The sequence below is a fragment of the Aythya fuligula genome, chromosome 16 (assembly GCF_009819795.1).
Source record: "Aythya fuligula isolate bAytFul2 chromosome 16, bAytFul2.pri, whole genome shotgun sequence".
Taxonomy (NCBI): domain Eukaryota; kingdom Metazoa; phylum Chordata; class Aves; order Anseriformes; family Anatidae; genus Aythya; species Aythya fuligula.
Window position 1 is genome coordinate 13,156,101 of NC_045574.1, and position 17,792 is coordinate 13,173,892.

Consider the following 17,792-nt stretch of genomic DNA (forward strand, 5'->3'; position numbering starts at 1 on the left):
TTTTGAGCAAAAAGCCATTTCTTCATGCAAAAGGAGGAAAGATCAGAGAAGGTGGTTTCGAAATTAAACTGAAAGAGCCATTGCAGGGCTGGCTGCTTGTGGTAACTAGATCTGCAAAGAGACCCAGGTCGAGGTTGAGTGAGGAGCAACCTACCCTTCTCAGCTCTCCTTGTGACCCTGGTAAAGTGGTCAGAGCTGCATAACCTTGTCCTTGGGGCTGTGCTTATCCAAATTAATGTAGGAAGGTAAAAGGAGTAAGATGTGTAAGTAAAGAAGAGCTATTTTCAGTAATAAGCTGGGTGTAATCAAAGGAAGATGACAGCATGGTTGGGTTTGGGGATAGAAAGTTCCTATACCAACAAATAAAAAGGAGAATATCAAGTAGAAGTAATATCAAGATTAGAGAGAAATGGAGGTAACCAGCAGCAAACCCTGTAAGATTTGGGTGATCAAGAAAGACAACGAGAGAAGGCAGGAGAAGCACACCTTGGTGTGGGGACGTCTGGATGCAGGTGACCGATGCCTTGTCTGGGTGAGCACGGAGGCAGCAGCGTGTCTAAAAAATCCCCAAAGGAAAACATTTGCAGCAGTGGTAAAGGGATGCAGAGCAAATCCTCCAGGCTGGCTGAGGTCTGGCACTGCTCTAGCGCTTGTCCTCTTCGCTGACGATCACTCACATGTTGATGGTAAACAGCAGCCCAGCAGGGAGTTGGGTCTTGCAAACATTTAATTTCTACCTTAAAATCAAGCGATGCCTCTCGGAGCTGGTAATTCAATGCAATGACTCACATCAGTGGCTCCCATTGCCACCGGCTTTACCTGCAGAGCTTTACCTTTGCCTGCTCCACGGAGTGCATCAGACATGAAGGAAGCAGTATTTATGTCCTTGCTTATACCTGGCTTTGAAGACATGTAGCAGGCAAGAATCAGAAGGGAAATGTGCTGCCACTCGTGTTGCTTTGCCCACAGTGCCCCTTGCTGAGCCCCGCTTGGCTGAGATGCTGTGATCCACAGCTTCACAGGATCCAGGGGCAGTATGTAGCAAGCATTTGCCTTCATCCTTGCTCCCCCTGCTCCAGCACCCCTGCTTCTCCTTTTCTTTTTTCCTCTCTCTCTCTTTTTTTTTTTTTTTTTCCTTTAAGGACACCGTTGTTTTAATTTCCACGGCTTGGTTTCAGAGTGAGCACCATATAGCAATTAGAAGAGTTGCTTTTCCAAGGTACTTCAAATTCATTTCAACAACTACAGGCTTGGCTAGCAGGCCAAATTCCCTCTGTATTGGTGCAATGGCACGCCTCTTTTCCTGAAGTCTACATATTGCTTTATTCATTTATAATATCCATGTATTCAGCCTGCCAGCCTGGCATTTCAGCTCCCTCATGGATTTTTTTATTGCCTTTAGTCAAAGCAATATTATGCAGGAGTTAGATTGAGGTATGGAAAGTCAGACTTTCCGGGTCACTTTAAGGCTTTATTTAATAATAAATCTTGCTAGAAAACAGAGGAAGGCATTGTGAAAATGCTTGCGAAGAAGAGGTTTAGATCAGATCTAGTTATTTTCTGCCTCAGTTTATTAACCTGAAAAAAAGGAATAATAAAAACTTTCTCGTACCCAGAAGGGAACGGATGGTTTTGCTTAATGAACCACATAATGTCTTTGTCCATAAAACGCTGAATAAATTTGACTTCCTTCCGCCATTTCAGTGCTATGTACGCTGCTCTCTCTCCATGAAAATTCATTGCCGTACCTGAACGCTGAGAGCTAATGAGAATTCTCTGCACTTAAAGGGCTGAAATTAAAATATCGCAATTACCGAAGTATCTTCCATTAGATGGAATTATTTATGAGAACTTGTCACTTAAAAGACGCTCGTTTTTTACTGATTCAGAAATCAAGAAGTTTAAGGCTGTTGTCATATTTTTTTTCTACCCGCCTGACATGGGAGCTTCTCTTCCTACGTTGCAGGGAGTTGTTTGGGAGAGCAGAGCCCAAGATTTCTGGCACCTTCTTTATCCACTCTAGCTCAAGTGGAGTCTCTCGAAACACTTCAGAGCTGCAGAGCTTCATCCTCACCAGATTTGATGCTCATCCTTCTCATGACCAGTCTTTCATGGGGGGTGAACCTAGAAAGACTGAGATGTATTGTCCTGACACTGAATTTAGGGGAACACCACCCCACCAAGTAATTAAATAATTACACTTTTCAGTATTTCCGGCAGAGACAAGCCTGAACTTGACATCCCAGATCTTTTATGTCCCTGCTCACATCCTCAAAACTTGGGGGTTCATTTTATAAGGGCAGTCTTATGCCAGCTGAATAATTCACCTTCGTTGTAACTTTGGGCTGCATCAGAATTTCTTTTCGACCGGAAGAGGAAAATATTCGAAGTGATTCTGTAATCCATTGTGAGGCAGGATTTCGCCTGCAGAGAAAACACCCGTTGTTAGAATAATGAACTGAGAAGCACGCAAGCAAACAAAAAATATTGGCTAGCAGGTCCTTCTTTTATTGCACGGAGGAGCAGACACCTCAGTTATACATCAGAAAATCGATGTGAGTGTGACTCGCCTGCTAACTGGTCAGCAAGAGTGAGTCAGCTTGGTCCTTGTGGTGCAAAGTCACTAAGGAAGGTAAGGATGCCGTCACCCGTGGGCCCCTGGCAGCAGGAGAGGCACCCAAAGGCCTCGGGGTGCGGGGGAGCTGAAGAACATCCTCACATGCCATAAGAACAGTATTTGCAGTGGTCAGTCTTGAGTTAGTTAAAGCATTGGCAGTGGCTCTTCTCAGATGTAGCTGCTTAAATACATTTCTTGGTTTAAGGGTAGGAGAGGTCACTGGAAAGCTTGGTGGATTTTTTTTTTTTTCCTTTTTCATTAGCCTTTTGCAAATAGAGACGTTTTTGCGAAGTGAATAGTGATACCGCCGTTTCTCCAGCCCTGCCTTGCTGTTGAAGGGAGAAAAAAAAAAAAAAAAGCCTGGACAAAGTAATTGCATTTCAAGGTAGCAGATACAAAAAGTCATCGGTCACGGAAAGGAGGAGAATGTTTCCTCAGCAAGCCAATTCGCCCGTTCTTGAGGCAGACGTGTGCAGGTATGTGCCTTCAGCTGGGGGCTGCAAGCACAGCCAGCCATGGGTAAATACACATATGTATATATGTGGATATACAAGTATATATGTAATACCCATGTATATATATATATAATATACATGTATATCACGGCCAACCTTCAGCTGGAGGCTCCTTCCTTACTGTTAGATGGAATCGAACAGGAACGTGGGCTGTCAGCCCGCTGCTTGGTAGCAAAGCCAGGTGCTCCAAATGAAACGGCTTCCATCTCCCTGGGCTTCTTCTGAAACCGGTTTTGAGAAGTGAATTTAAAAGAAATTAAGGACTAGATACTCAATTCTTGGCTATGAATATTTATGGCAATATCGGACTTGCAAATGTAAGATAATTTAAATGTCAAAACCGGTGTAAAGTCTTTCCTTTGGAGGATAAGTCAGAGAAAATTAATCTTGATTACAAGTCATAACATAGGGAAATTAGCATCTTAGGGCATCAGTGATAAACACTTCTGTACTATCCTCTTTATAAGCCATGTACTTTACGAAGATAAGAATTAATTTTAATAAAAAAATCACCCCTTAATTAACCAGTTAGGTAATTAACAGGGAAATCCTGGTTGCATGCATGACACTGTGATTATTTCATCGTGCTAAACCGCCTCCTCTTCTGCAAGGACTCTGCCTCCACAGCTGTTTGGAGAGGAGAAGTTTCTACCTGAGACTGACTCTTCTTGTGTCTGGGAGACCTGCCTTAGGGATAAACGTAGTGATTTTTACAATGACTTTCTTGTGCTTAAAAAAGGAAATGATTTTAGTTAATGCATAGCAAAGGTCAGTGTAAGCAGCATCTCTGCAAGCGGAGGATGCTGCTGCCATCAGCCTTTGCAGCCAAGCTCAGACCCTTGAACAGGACCAAGGGCTTGCAGGGATTTTCCCTGTCTGCAGGGATTTTGCTCCTACTTCTTGCACTGCTAAAGTCAGGGTGTCAGAGCTAGTTTCTGCTCCAGCTCCTATGTCAGCATTTTTAGCCATTCCTCCACAGACCTTTGGGGTTTTGAGAGAGGCAATTCTGAAAAACAGCCCTCCTGTGAACTGGCTGCAAATTGCCATGCAGGAGGCTGAAATGCCATGGAAAAATAGAGATTTTTCTAACCTGTAATCAGAATCTGAATGCAAGGAATAGCAACGTATGTCTTTGCAGGCAGCCAAGCCCTGTACAGGATCCAAGGAGTCCATTCACCCAGCACCTCACACTTGCCTCATCCATTGGACTTTCAGCCCATCTCCAATGCTGGCCACAGCCAGCTGATTTGGGGCAAGGTCCTAAGAAATTTAGAACAGAAAAGAAAGCAGCTCACAGGCAAAACGTCTTCCTTGTGCCAGTCACCTGGGGGCTAGATTAAGCCTCAAAGCAGAGGTTACACGAAGTCTGTGTTCAGGACTGACTCTTCAGCAGCCACACCAGAAACACATCTGACACTTGGCCTGTCGGTCTCATTTGCAGTCTTATCCTCTGGCAATTAGTTCCACGTGTTCATTTTGCACTTTACTTTAAAAAAATAATAATAAAATAAATTAGAAAAACAATCAATTCTGATAAATGGACATGCAACAGGACTTGTCTTTGTTGTGGTTTACATAGAGCGCAATGACCTGGGCATGTTCTGCCTTGGGATCATTTCCTGAAGCACTGTGTGGATTTGGGGTTATTGTGGCCTTGTGGCTGTCCACTTAGGTTTTGCACCTGCAGCTCCAAAACCCTGCTGGGGTAAACTGGAACCTCATCTGTTCACCACGGGGGCTTTAATTAGCCAACAGAGGTGCTGGCACCAGGCAAGGATGGCTCATATCTGCTCTCCTCTCCAGCCACATTAGGTTTGCAATTGCTCTCTCTGCTACCACCTTCCTTGCTCCCCACTGAGCCATGGGGTACTTCCATTCTCCCTCTGCTATTCCCATATTTACCCGCTGGTTTATTTACCCCCGGGGTTTGCTGAGGTGGGAGGGCAGCACTCTGAAACCAGCAGATCCTCTGAGATCCTGGGAGACATCAGGTCCCCCTGCAGCTCCTCGCCTTGTCTCATCGCCCTGGCAAAATGGCTTTTCTCCAAAGACGGGGCCCCTCCTCAGGGTGACACCTGTAATTCTACAGTAAGGGCAGCAGAGTGCATAGTGTTACTGTAAAAATACCAAGTGGGGTCTTTTAAGTAATCTGGAAGGCTGTGGGTGAGTAAACACCCCAGTGTCCCTCTGGCAGCTCATGTTTTTCCATGCAATGCTGCTTCAAGACCCCAGGTACCATTGCCACAGCAGCCCTGAGCACCCCCTGCTGCACAGGTAGACCCATCTCAGCCAGATTTAATGCACCTACTTGTGGAAGGAGGGATTGTGCGGGTGGAGACACCCAAGATGATCATGTCCAGTTGGGGACCTCTTGCAAGTGCTCTTTTCCTTGAAAGCCTGGCTCTGGCAGTGTGGAGCTAGCCAAGGCATCGCTCCCCATGGTCTCTTGTGCCCAGCACAGGAGTTGGGCCAAGCCTTGTGTCCACCCTGAGTGACCTGTCCACAACTTCAGGCATGGAAACTGCTGGCTGATATGCCAATGCATGGCGGTGCTCGGTTCTCCAGCCTCCTTCGAAAAAATATAGCTCTGAGCATCTCCAGTTTCTGCTTTCGTTTTTGTCCCTTCCTGCCTTTAACTGAGCCGTTTGTGTTTCATCATTCCAACACAGAAAAGAAAAAAGGAGAAAAAAAGAAAAAGAAAAAGAAAAAAAAAGTGACATACACATTGAATGAGAGTGAATAGGGTTTTTCTCACCCAATGGACAGATTTCTTCCCCTTCCTCCTCCAGCACTTCGTATCTTCTTCCCTCTCTCTCTTGCTGTAAATATCCTCAGCAATGGACGGACCCTACAAGTGCCCTGAGGAGCACGCAGAGCTGTGCAGAAACCACCAGCCACGCTCAGACTGCACAAGCTGGGCTAAGAAAGCACCAACAGATTATTAAAGGGCCTTCCCAGAGCAAGAAGCTGTCCAGGACAGAGGCTGGAGGTCCCCATGAAGCTACAATCTCCCATTCTGGGCCAAGAGGAGGACTGAGAGCCACCAGGGCCACCAGCGAAGGGGACAAGGCTTCCTCCTGGTCCTGATTCCCCCCAGAACAGCGCCTGGATTCCTAGATTTGAGCACGGTGACTGCAATGCGCATGGACAAACTCCGTGCTGGTCCACTCATTCAGCAAGCTCTGCACATAGCCGAGAAGAAATGCACCTTATTTCAGCTGCTCCCAAAGTCAGCGGGAAGAGACTTGAAAAAATGGACTGTAACATAACAACATAATGAGACGTCTGGTGATGAAGGCTGCCCGACAAAGGCAGACGTGCCAACGTCCCCCCCTGCACACCAGGAACCGGGAACCGAGTCACTCCCAGCTCCCAGCGCACTCCTATTTCTGGCCTGCTGGCATTCAGCTTCTGATCTGGGGGAGGAAATGTAATTAATGGAGGGCACACAGCTAGAGTGTGACAAAGGAAGACAAATCTGGCGGTGTGTTATATTTATGCCTTGCCCACAGCCAGAGTGGAAAAAAAAAAAAGGAAAAAAAAAGTATTTGGCCAGCATAAAAGGTGCTCTGTGAAATACAAATGCTCTTTCCTCCTTCAAAAATAGAAACTGCTGAGAAATGACTGAAATCTTCTCAGGTTCAGTAAGATCCTAAAAGCCTTGAGCCCTTCTTGAATGGTCCCATGACCATAAATCAGTGAAATAAGCCTGCAAACAGCACTGTGCTTCTTGATGTGCCTTGGTCGTGCTGTTCGAGCGCAGCAGAGGGAGATAATTTCGGTCTCCCTCAAGACACTACCTGGTCGATGTCTTTTTTTGGTAGCTCATCCAATCCCCCTGATTAAGAGATGCAGAGCCGGCTCCCTGGGAGCAGCAGGGAGAGATTCAGCAGAGCTGTGTCCTCACTTGGTGCCACTCGACCGTGCTCGGTTTGGAGAGGTCAGCTACAGCCCCGCGGCAGCAGCGCATCGTGGAGGGGAGATGGAGATCTCTCCAGCCCTCTTCAACGCCTGACGAGAAGAGGGACAGGTACTGCCTCCTGGGAAGGACTGCCATGGAAATAGGGACTTGAAGAGGGTCTTATGGCATTAGCGTAGTTGAGAGACAGCCCGGTGCTGTGCTGGGTGTAATGATTTGAAGCGCAGCCTGAGGAATTGGTTTCTCTGCAGGTGCTTGCTGGTGGGCTGTGGGATCTGTGGTAGTTTCATGGGTTTTCTGGGCTTCTGTCTGGAAGCCATCTCTGATGGGGCAAAACCACGAAGCTGCTGGCAGAAACACTGTGCAAAATCACAGCCATTCCTCAAGCACCATCTCAAAGTCCCCTGGCCTTGCATCTCTTCACAGCCAAAGCCCCCGTGGTGCTTAGCCCAGTACCCACCTCATCCTCCTGCACCTTCCTCAACCTCAGTGCCTCCAGGCCTGGCCAGCTTCCTTCCCTGACCACCCTCTCCCAAAACCTTCAGAAATTAAGTAATTCCTTCGACACAAACCCTTTCTGCTGGAAAGGCTTCACGGGAAGTTTTGCCATTACAGCAACGCTAAAACTCACATGGCTCAATGCTGTCACTGTACAAAAACCTGTTTTTTATGTGGATTGGGTGTTGGTTTCTGTCCCCGACTGGGGACACTCCTTCTGACCACAATTAATTTGTGGAAACTGGAAAAAATAAAGACAGAAGATCTGGGCTGCCACGGCTTAATAACGCAACTTGGGCAGAACTGCGGCATTTTCTCAGTATGCTGAGGAATGTTCCAAACTTCAGCTTTAAAGTTCAGACCCCCAGAGAGGTTGTTAGATTTTAATTGCTACCTTAATCAACATTTATTAGTGCTAACCAAAGCTCCTCGTGGATTTAAAATTCAACCCATTTGTCAACTATTAATTATTTTAAGCAGACAAGCTGTTATTTCACCGGCTATATTAAATGTGACTTCTCAGCATATGTGAAATATTACAAATAGCTGCAGAAATTTTGATCCCGAATCATAATTCAACAGATAAACTATTCTCTGCCATGATCTCACTTGTCTCTCAGGCACCTATAATATCTCTCGCCCTTCTCTACCTCCTTCTCACCCGGCAGAAAGTACGAAACCCGAAGCAGGTCCCATGTGTTTCAGGAGCAGAATGATTTGTTCTTTCCATTTCATTTCAAATTAGCTCTCCTTTGAATCCTCCCGCAGCCCGTGTGCCTCATGCATCAGGCTGAAGGTTTTATAGCGCGGGCTCTGCCTCAAATCTTCAGCATCGTCCTGGGGGTCGGAGCTGATTTATTAATTGCCTTTCGCTCTTGCTGTCCCTGAGGATGCCTGTTTGCCTGCAGCCTGGCTCGTTTCACCCAGCCAGCACCCCCAGGTCTCTGCTTCACCCCCAGCACCCCTTTGGCACAGCTCCGACAGCCACCAGGGGAGCAGAGCAGACCCACGAGCCATCTCCCATGCATTGCCAAGAGAGTGTGGGAAGAAAGAAAGAAGTCACCACTCGATTTAACTCTTTACCGATCTTCACAGCTAGAAATCTTTGCCTCCTACATGCACTCCCATGCTTGTGCCTTTTGCTTACTCCTGAAACCCCAAACTCTTTGCTAGAAATTCCCAAGCTGGCCTGGTCCCTTTAAGCGATTTAATACACACGTAGGCAAAAGCCTACAAAATCAATCCATTTTGATTATCACGGCCGAAATGACTCAATATTACCAAATGACAGAAGAAGAAAAGTTGGGGGATAATCGACTGTCACCGCGGTTTGCTTCTTTCTGACATGCTCTGCGAGAGAATATCCAAGTATAATAGTCTCATTCATTACAACAACATCCCAAGCGTGAACCGAAGAAGTGCAGAATAACAAGCAGATATCAGAGCAGCACGGCTCGCAAGAACAGCTGCCGTGCTTTATTTACATGGTGATAAACCACCGAGGCACAGGAGTAGTCTGAAACGGTTTCTTCTGCACCCACCCCAGGCAGCACACCCCGCGCAGCAGAAGCAGGAGTATTGGATGCATTGAGAGCTTGCAGTTGTGTCTAAAAGCATAGGAGAGAGGATGATTTTTTTTGGTTTTGACAAGGATATCATCAACTACCCTCAATGGGGAGCAGCAGCCCGCACCAGGGAAGCACCAAGCCGTGGAGACACTTCCCATGGATGAATGTCCCCAAAAGGAGCCCCCGCTGGGTGTGCACTGCAGACAGACAGGACGATGGAGCAAAATCACTGCAAAAAACCTGGGTTAGGATTACACAGATGTCAGGAGCATGAACATTAAAATATTTAGAGGGCTGACAAGCAGCAGAGCTGGAGGAAAGGAAATACTTTGTGATAGGTGTTGGGCAATATCCCTTTGGCGGAAGCAAGGAGGAACCCAAATACTGACAGACACTGAGAACTGAAACCCAACTGCACGAGTAAATTATTTAAAGCATATTTCCAACCTGTCATTTGCAGCTAAACTATTACTTCCCCTTCAGTAGAATATAGCTGGTGAGGAGGGTGAGGGGGAAGGAGTAACGGAGCCCTGCACATTCAAAGGGAAAATCGAAAACATTATTCACTGAGCTTTTGTTCAACCAAAAATATTGCCCTAAATAGTGTTATGGATAACTAGATCTCAGAAGCAAAGCCGAGGCCAGTAAACATTCTGACAGCAGACAAATTGACTTCATTCTTGTTTGCAAGCAAAACAGAGTAAATTTAATTAATTTACCTTGTAGCACAATGTACCCAATTGCTGGAAACTAAGAAGGCAGATTTCCTGAAGGAGGAATAATAGAATCAGAGCATCACTCAGGTTGGAAAAGACCTCTAAGATCATCGAGTCCAACACAAAGGAGACAGGATTTGAATCTTTGAGGTTAAGGATGATGTGATGGAGGATCAGTAGTGCTGCTCTGGCACTTCTTCCTCCCTGCATCACCAGGAACAGGGAGGCAGGAGTCATCCTGGACCAAAACCCCAACATTTTAGCTTCCACACATCCCCCAGGTCAGTAGCAGGAGACTCCAGATTAAATGAGGTGAGATGTACAAGTGCCCCAAACCTATTTTCACCATCAAGTGTAATCCCAGTGAGGTGGGCTTTTTAGTTGCTTGCCTTTTTTTTTTTTTTTTTTTTTTTTTTAATAATTGTTTTACTCTCTCATTTTTCTAAAGAAACATTCTTCAGTTTTATGGAGATGTGAAGCTGAGTATCCATGAGGCACCACAAGGCATTCTGCATCACGCCATGACAAACCTTAAAGTTTTCCCATTTGCCCAGTTCTCTCGCACATTATTTCCAGGATTTCCTCAATTTCACAGCTTTTCTCTACCTTCAGGAGCTAGAATCAGAAGAGCCATTCAAGTCTGAGACCGGTGGCCTTAAGATCAGGAGAGGAGGAAGTTTTCTCGTATGAATATTTATAATGAAGAAACTATTCTGACATTTAGCAAGGTAATGAGGAGCTCCGAGGTCCCCAGGGAGTTTGATGCTTAGGTATTACCCTTGTGTACAATTAGGAATAATACGCCTTATATCAAACATGAATCATACCTTTTTGCTATTACCTATGGTAACTCTGAAAATAACTTGGGCCACAAGATTCTAAGTATGCATAGAAATGAGGTTAAATGATCTCATCTGGTACCCAGTCAAGCTCAGGAATGCCACCATTATTCAGTGCTCTGACATCTTTGCTATCCCATCATAAGCAGGAGACACATTTAAGTTGTTCTGCATCAGATGCTGTTTTTTATGAACAACTGATTTCTCCATGGAGAGAGATTTATGAATGGGAAAGCTGGGGGAATGTTTTTGCCATAGAGATATGATGGATTTTTTGCCAGTATGCAATTTATTTCCATCTGTTCTGTCTCTGATTAACTCCTGCGGAGTGTGTGATTAACTCCTCAAGATCATTAGCTGCTCTGCATTCCCGTTATAGTTCATCAGCGCAGGACCACACACAGGCTTAAAAATGTTACACTGATTATTCTTAATGTCCAAATCCACGCTGGCTGGTCATTCTTTCGTGATGTCCCTGGGTCTAAAGAGAGAAGGCATGTTACCAGGAAAACATCACTACTCGGAGCAAGCTAATGACAATGAAGTTCAGGTGGATCAAGGTTCAGTACAGCCCAAAAACTGTGCATGCTGCCACAGTTGGCCTTGCAGTAACAGGCATTTTCTTCTGATCTTAAATATCTACCAGTATAAAACCTACAACAACTTAATAGAAGCAAGCAGCCCCAGCTCATCCGCAAGGCTTTTGTCTGAGCTGTCTTTCGAGTGGTTTCCTCTTGTGAACAGAATAAGGCCAGTAATGGATGTATCCATAACAGAGACTCACGTGTCCTTGCCATGCAATTAATTAACTATCAGTCTCATTGATATTAGTGGGTGCAGAGCAACAGCAACATAGGGACAGGACCTGGTCCCTTACTTGGCAGCATCAATCAGATCCATCTCAGCACGCCACCATGGCTATTTCATTGCTGCACCAGAAACAAAATGCGTCTCTGTGAGTTAAGAGATTAATGTGCAACATCAAACTCCTGCTCAAGCTCCTTCTTAGAACTCCAAACCTACAAACACATGCTTTGGCACCTGGCCTTGCTCCTATCTACCCATTATTTGTGTTTCCACGCCAGGATGAGCTCTCCTGAGATAAGGACGAGGGGCCCCACATCACAGTACAAGTCCCCACGGGTGTTAGGCACCCACTCAAGCTCTTCCAATTCCTTATTCTCTCACTTCTGTACTCTTTTAGGCTTCCTCTTTAGTCCGTAGATTTAACTTAGATATGTATCGAATGAATGATCCAAAAGAGGGAAGATCAGAAAGACTTTGTACTGGATAATATGCTCTGAACCAAGCCGAACTGAAATTACTAAAATGCCTCAACGTTTTTCAGAAGAGCAGAAATCCTTCCTAGCAGCCTTCCTTCCTAGGAAATCCTTCCTAGGCTGCTTTTCAGTTTCCCCATTCCTCCCTGTGCCAGGCACTGGCTACGAAAGCAGTTGTTGCTCTCTTTCCTCACCTACAAATATGATCTCTCCTGCCCCGTTGCATCTAAGGAATGGCATTTAGCTGATAACTGCTAAGTGCTTGGCATGGACGTTTGGAAAGTTATGCAAAGATGGGGTTTAATTAGATGGTAATTTACTTCCTGAGGAGAAAAAAAAAAAAAAACAACTTTGGGTATTTCATCAGATACATCCTGTGAACATCAAACACGAGTGCCAATGCCAAGCGTTCCTTGTGGCGTGCCAGCAGCGTGTGCGCTTCCCTGCCCTGCTTTGTCTGCCACCGGTTGCATGCCCAGGAATGTGGCAGTGTGCTTATTAACAGCAGGAATTATCCACTGGGTCATTAAAAAAAAATGCTAATTCCAGCCACCGGGTGCGAAAACTGGTAATTTTGTCGAGGACGTGTAGTCAAATAGGATTTTTTGGCAGCCGAATGTTGATGTAGCAGGATGTGCTTTTCTGATTGGCATATGCTAACAGTACTACCTCCCCAGCCAGGGGGAGGATAATTTACTTTTCATTTCCATTGGAAATGAGGTGAACCAGAATGTGGTAGATTGTTAAAACCCAGCTATGTGGTTTAATTGATTTGCTCAAAAGCACGACACCCTGCGTCCTCAGCCCTCTCCATCATCACTTCCAGGAAACCAGCAAGGACAAATCTCCTGAGATGCTTTCCAGCTCCTTTGGGGTCTCCAAAACCATGCACTGACAGGCCATGGAAGCAGCCAGTATTCGGCACGCTGGTAACTCAGCCAGCTGGATTTGCTGGCAGCAGAGGTGACCTGGAGCTGGAGCAGAGCCTTCATTTTGGGTTTCCTCGGATGGGATAAGTAGGTCCTGCTCGCAGAACTCGCCATTGATTTTATGCACCTTGAAAGTAAATGTCAGTAATGTCACAGAAATAGAGGAAATAGAAAGTGACTCTGCAAAGCCTTCTCCTCACTGGCAATAGCAGCTTTGAGCTCCCTTGTGATGCTTCCGGGGAAAAGATGCTTCAAGTGTGGGGCTGCCGGTAAGGAGATTCTGTTGCTGTGCTTATTAGAGGGAAAAAATCATAGGAGTTTAACTGAAACCCCAAAACTGCTCAGTGTGTTTATTGGAAGATGTGATCCCTTAGGGAAAGATTCTGTCCTAGGTGCAAGAAGCCTTAATATTAAATTAATTAAGATTGCTTTGGCACAATAATATAGGAAAGGACACACTGAGGGGTGGAACTGGTCCCCATGTTGCATCCTCAGGGATGCTGCTTGGGGCGGCTTCCAGCGAGGCACACTTGGGGTTCCTTTTGCTTTGGGTGAGGCACAGAACCAGCTGCACCTTCAGTCTGCATCTGTATAAAATGTGTGTAATAGATGTAACGCTTCCCCTCCAGATATATGAAGGGTAAAGTCAGGAGACTGGGATAAAACTTCCTTCCGAAGGGGCCTGGGGAACCGTGCTCCTCCAGGAGCCACCCTGCAGCACAAGCGAACGATCCTTCCCAGAACTTCTGGCTTACAGGGCTCGTTTCAGCCCTCTGGGGAGCCACCAGGCCAAGTTACGTGTCCATCTTCCCTATCAGCGTGGCGAACGCTGCTGGCTGCTTCCAGCAGTAACCCAGGGAAACGGCGGGGCCGAGTAACGCCAGGGACGGCTCGGCAGGAGCAGAGCACGTCAGCACGAAGCTCCGCAGGGCCGAGGGAGCCGTTTTCTGGACAAAAGGTTTAGAAAGAGGCACAAATGCCAGCGGTTCTTCTTTTGTTTCACTCGATTTCACCAGTCCCTTCCCCTGTGCCTCTCCCACGCGCTCGTCTGGGAGGCCCCAAGCTCGCATCCTGCCGAGTTCTGCGCTCTGCTGCTCAGCTATCAGCGCAAATCGGGTTGTGTTGAGCTGACCAGGAGAGGCTGCTAGCTGCATTTTTCCCCTCCAGAAGTGTGATTTCATTTTCCTGAATTTCCATTGGTCTTCTCACAAGCTGATGGAGCCCCATCCCCAGACACGCTCCCTCTGCAGTGTCCTCACCTAACTGCAGTGCTTCGTGCTTTGGCTGGGATTAAAATCTATGAAAACAGAGGGCTAAGAGAAAGCCAGGATGGAAAGTGTGCTGCCGTTGGGCCCCCAGGAGACAAAAGGCATGCTTTTATGGGTCCAGCATCTGGGCAGAGGTTTCTGCTGGGGTTTCACCCTCCGCTGGCATCCGCGGTGTCCCCGTTTTGCAGAGCGCATCCAGAGAAGAGAGGTTGGGGTCAGTGTAGGGCAGCCTTGCCCACAGTCAAATTCTGCTGCCTGTGAGGCTCATGGAAATTGGAAATTCAGCACCTTTGGTGGCCATGTTACAAGCTGGGCTTTCTTAACTATAGGAGAGTTTTGGTACAAACCAAGACAGGACAGAAATCTTTAAATAAATCCTTTCATAGAATGTATGCAATGTATGAGACAGCTTCTCAAGCTTTAAAAAGACTTCCCAACACAATTAGGGAATGAATCAAGACTTTAAAGAAAACTCAGAAAAGACTTTTCAGGTTCTGCATAATTATATTAGGCAAGAGTAATTTTTAACTTGGACGATGCTATTGAGTGAAATCCAATGAGCTCTGAATCCCAGGTGACAGTGTGAAGCATTTCCTTTTGCTTATTTGCAAAATGGTAGGACAGAAGGAGGCTCAGCAGCTGAAGCAGCACAAACAGCAGTGGGACCACAGGGCTTTTTTCGTAGTCAAAAAAATACATATTCTATATATAATATAGAATTTCATCGCTTTTTTTGGGTGAGCCTGAGCAAAGTTTCTTCACCTGTGTGCCCCAGCTCAGCACAGCTGAGGCTAAATTGTGAAGGTTAAATAAATAAAGCTGGTCCTTGACAAGCACGCTACTTCGAGTGAAAGCCTGTCATCTTGTGCCAGCTGAGAACTTGGTCCCTGCCGCTTAATGATCTTTCTCAGCATCTTGAAGGAACTCCAGAAGATAACTTCTTTGTATACAGGAGGCTGTGAGACGTGTTAGGTTTTAGAAGACAACACAAGCTTAGAAAAGTGTCATCTATTTAACAACAGAGACCGTTAACAGCTTGCAGCGGTGGGGTATATCTAGGAATTTCCTTGGGAAATTGTCCACAGAGGAGCTCTGTTATTATTACAAGCATAAACCAAGAGACGATGTTCTCACAATGTGGGCTGCTAGAGACAAAACCCAGCTGGTACTTCTACTGCATGCTTCGAGCTCTGCAGCACAAGGCTGTACAGAGACTTGAGCTAACTAAAGAAAACTTTGGCAGCAGCAACCCTGCCTGTCCTCACCAAAAGAGGAGCTGTGTCGTGCTTAAATTTATGGACAAAGAAACTGAAGTGCTTCTGATTGCACTGCACCTGCTACGCACATGATTACGTGCTTCTTATTTCTTTGTTTTAGGGATCCTCTATTGCATTCTGGGTTGTTGTTTGTTAGGTTTTAGTTTGGTTTGGTTTGATTTTTGTTCATTCTTCATTTTTCCATTCATCTCTGGTATTTCTGAATCCCTCCAGGACAAAGAGAATGTATATCCGAACAAGGTATCGGGTATACAGCACGTGCCTGGACACCATGGTGATCATGCTGTGTGTGTGGTGGTGGAGAGGGGACATCTCCATTTGAAATGTTGGTAGATGAGGCTTTCCTGGGTTTGGGGCTGCAGAGGGACATGGGGTTGGCTCAGGGTGCAAGGTTGCTTCTGTATTTTAAAGCACTGAGCTTCAGGAGATGGGTCTATCTGGGTGGAAGAAGTTAGCATGCCTCGTAACCCCACCACAGGGCAAAGTTCCCTATTACTTTTTGTGGTTTTGTCCTTTTGTTGGTGTTTCCTTGCTTTTAATAAAATTGCTTCCATGGCAATTTGCAGCATGCAGTTCAATTCTTGTTAATATTTTGAAATTTTAAACTTTGAGAGGCTTTTGATCTGTCACATACTCATCTCAGGGATGTGCTGTGCCTCCTCCTGAACCGCTGAAGAGCAAGGACGAGCCCTGCAGGTGCCGAGCAAATCTTTTTCCCCAGGCTGCTGCTTGTTAAACTCGGCTCCAGCAGGTTCCTCGGCAGTGCAGGAGGCCCTCACAAAGGCTTCCTGCTTTTATTTGACACGAACAGCGACTTCCACTTGATTCAATCACGGCTTAATTTGATCCTCCATTTAATTTTATCAAAACTGCAGTAATCAAATAATTTGTACTAAAACCATTATAACTTCCACTTGTTTATTCTGATCAATTTTAATTCGTTAAGGCACAAGGGCTATTGGATAATTTGATTACTGGATAAGGAAAAGCTGTCATTAAATCTACAAGGGAAGGCCAGAGCACAAACTGAAAGTTAAAAACATCCCAAGTAGAGCTCATAATAAAGAAAAAAAAAAATAAGAAAATAACATGCTGTTATTTAGAAGTCATGCTACGCACAGTGAAAGCTAAGAAGCATCCTACTGCTTGCAAGATAGGAAGATAACAGCATGTTTTGGTCATGACATTTGTGGCAATGAACTACACTGAAAAGGGGAAGGAAATGTAATTGGGTGCGAGTGAATTTGACTTTCATGAGCATTGACCCACCTGAATGAACGTATGTCAGTGGAGACTGAGCTTTCCCTGTGCTCAATAAGTCTCTAAAACCAAAGGCAGCAGAGTAAGGAAGGAAAAGATTTCCACTGCAGGCTGCTCCTCTGCTGCTGTGAGAAATGAAGCACAACCCGCTTCACTGATCGTTCCTCCTGCCTGACTGTGCCACGTCTCTCTCCTGCAGGTCAACACTTTCATCTCCTTCGTGTTCCCCATGGTCGTCATTTCTGTGCTCAACACCATCATCGCCAACCAGCTCCTGGTCATGTTCAAGCAGGCAGCCCAGGAGAACCAGGTGTGCACCATCGGCGGGCAGCAGACGATGCTCAGCATGTCCATGGAGCCCGGCCGCGTGCAAGCCCTGAAGCACGGCGTCAGGGTCCTGCGTAAGTAGCAACACATTTTGGCACTGAACTTGTCTGTGTAAATCTGATCTGAAGGTGAATAGGTAGAAATTGGTAAATGCTTTCATCCGAAACATCTTAAATGGAAAGTAACTTTTTTTTTTTTTTAATCCAAATTGCTTCCAACAAATGCTTTGATGTTTGCCGTAATTGTCCAGTCCTCATCTCAAAGCCTCACATTCTGGAAATTGTATTTGTTTCTTCTCTTGGTCTCTTTCTTCTTCATCTATTTCTTGCTTAGACACCAAGAGTCTTCTAGGGAATTTTATCCTCTATTTCCCTTTATTTTCTTTTTCTCCCAGAGACAGTTTTCTGAGTCCTAATCTTCCCTTAAAGCATACAAAAATTCATTATAGAGAAAGCAAGCTAGGGATTTAAGTAGCGTTTAATTCATTGTGCTCAATGAAGGAGAAGTTGAGAAATGAAAATTGCAAATTTAAGGAAAAATATACTTTGTGTTCTGTGAGACAGAAACAACTTGGTATTACCAATTTCTGCTCCTCCTTCTGTCACTGGGCAGCTCCAGCCCAAACATTTCCCTTTCAGCTGGTGCTGGCCTGGGGCTCTGAGTGTGATGGGGGAACTCATGCAGATTTAAAACCAAAGATATTTCATGGGGTTGGGTTTCAACAGATCAGCTCGAGTGGCCACAAGGCACAGGATGGGCAGCTCCACTGGTGCTGCCCA

General features: G+C 45.7%; 1 protein-coding gene across 1 annotated transcript in view; it reads left to right on the forward strand.

Moving 5' to 3' along the window:
* NTSR1 (neurotensin receptor 1) overlaps positions 1 to 17,792 on the forward strand; it is a 45,827-nt gene that overhangs the window by 16,902 nt on the left and 11,133 nt on the right. Inside the window, exon 2 of the mRNA XM_032198538.1 lies at positions 16,886 to 17,087. Coding sequence (XP_032054429.1) covers positions 16,886 to 17,087 — 202 coding nt within the window. The remainder of the gene's footprint in view (positions 1 to 16,885; positions 17,088 to 17,792) is intronic.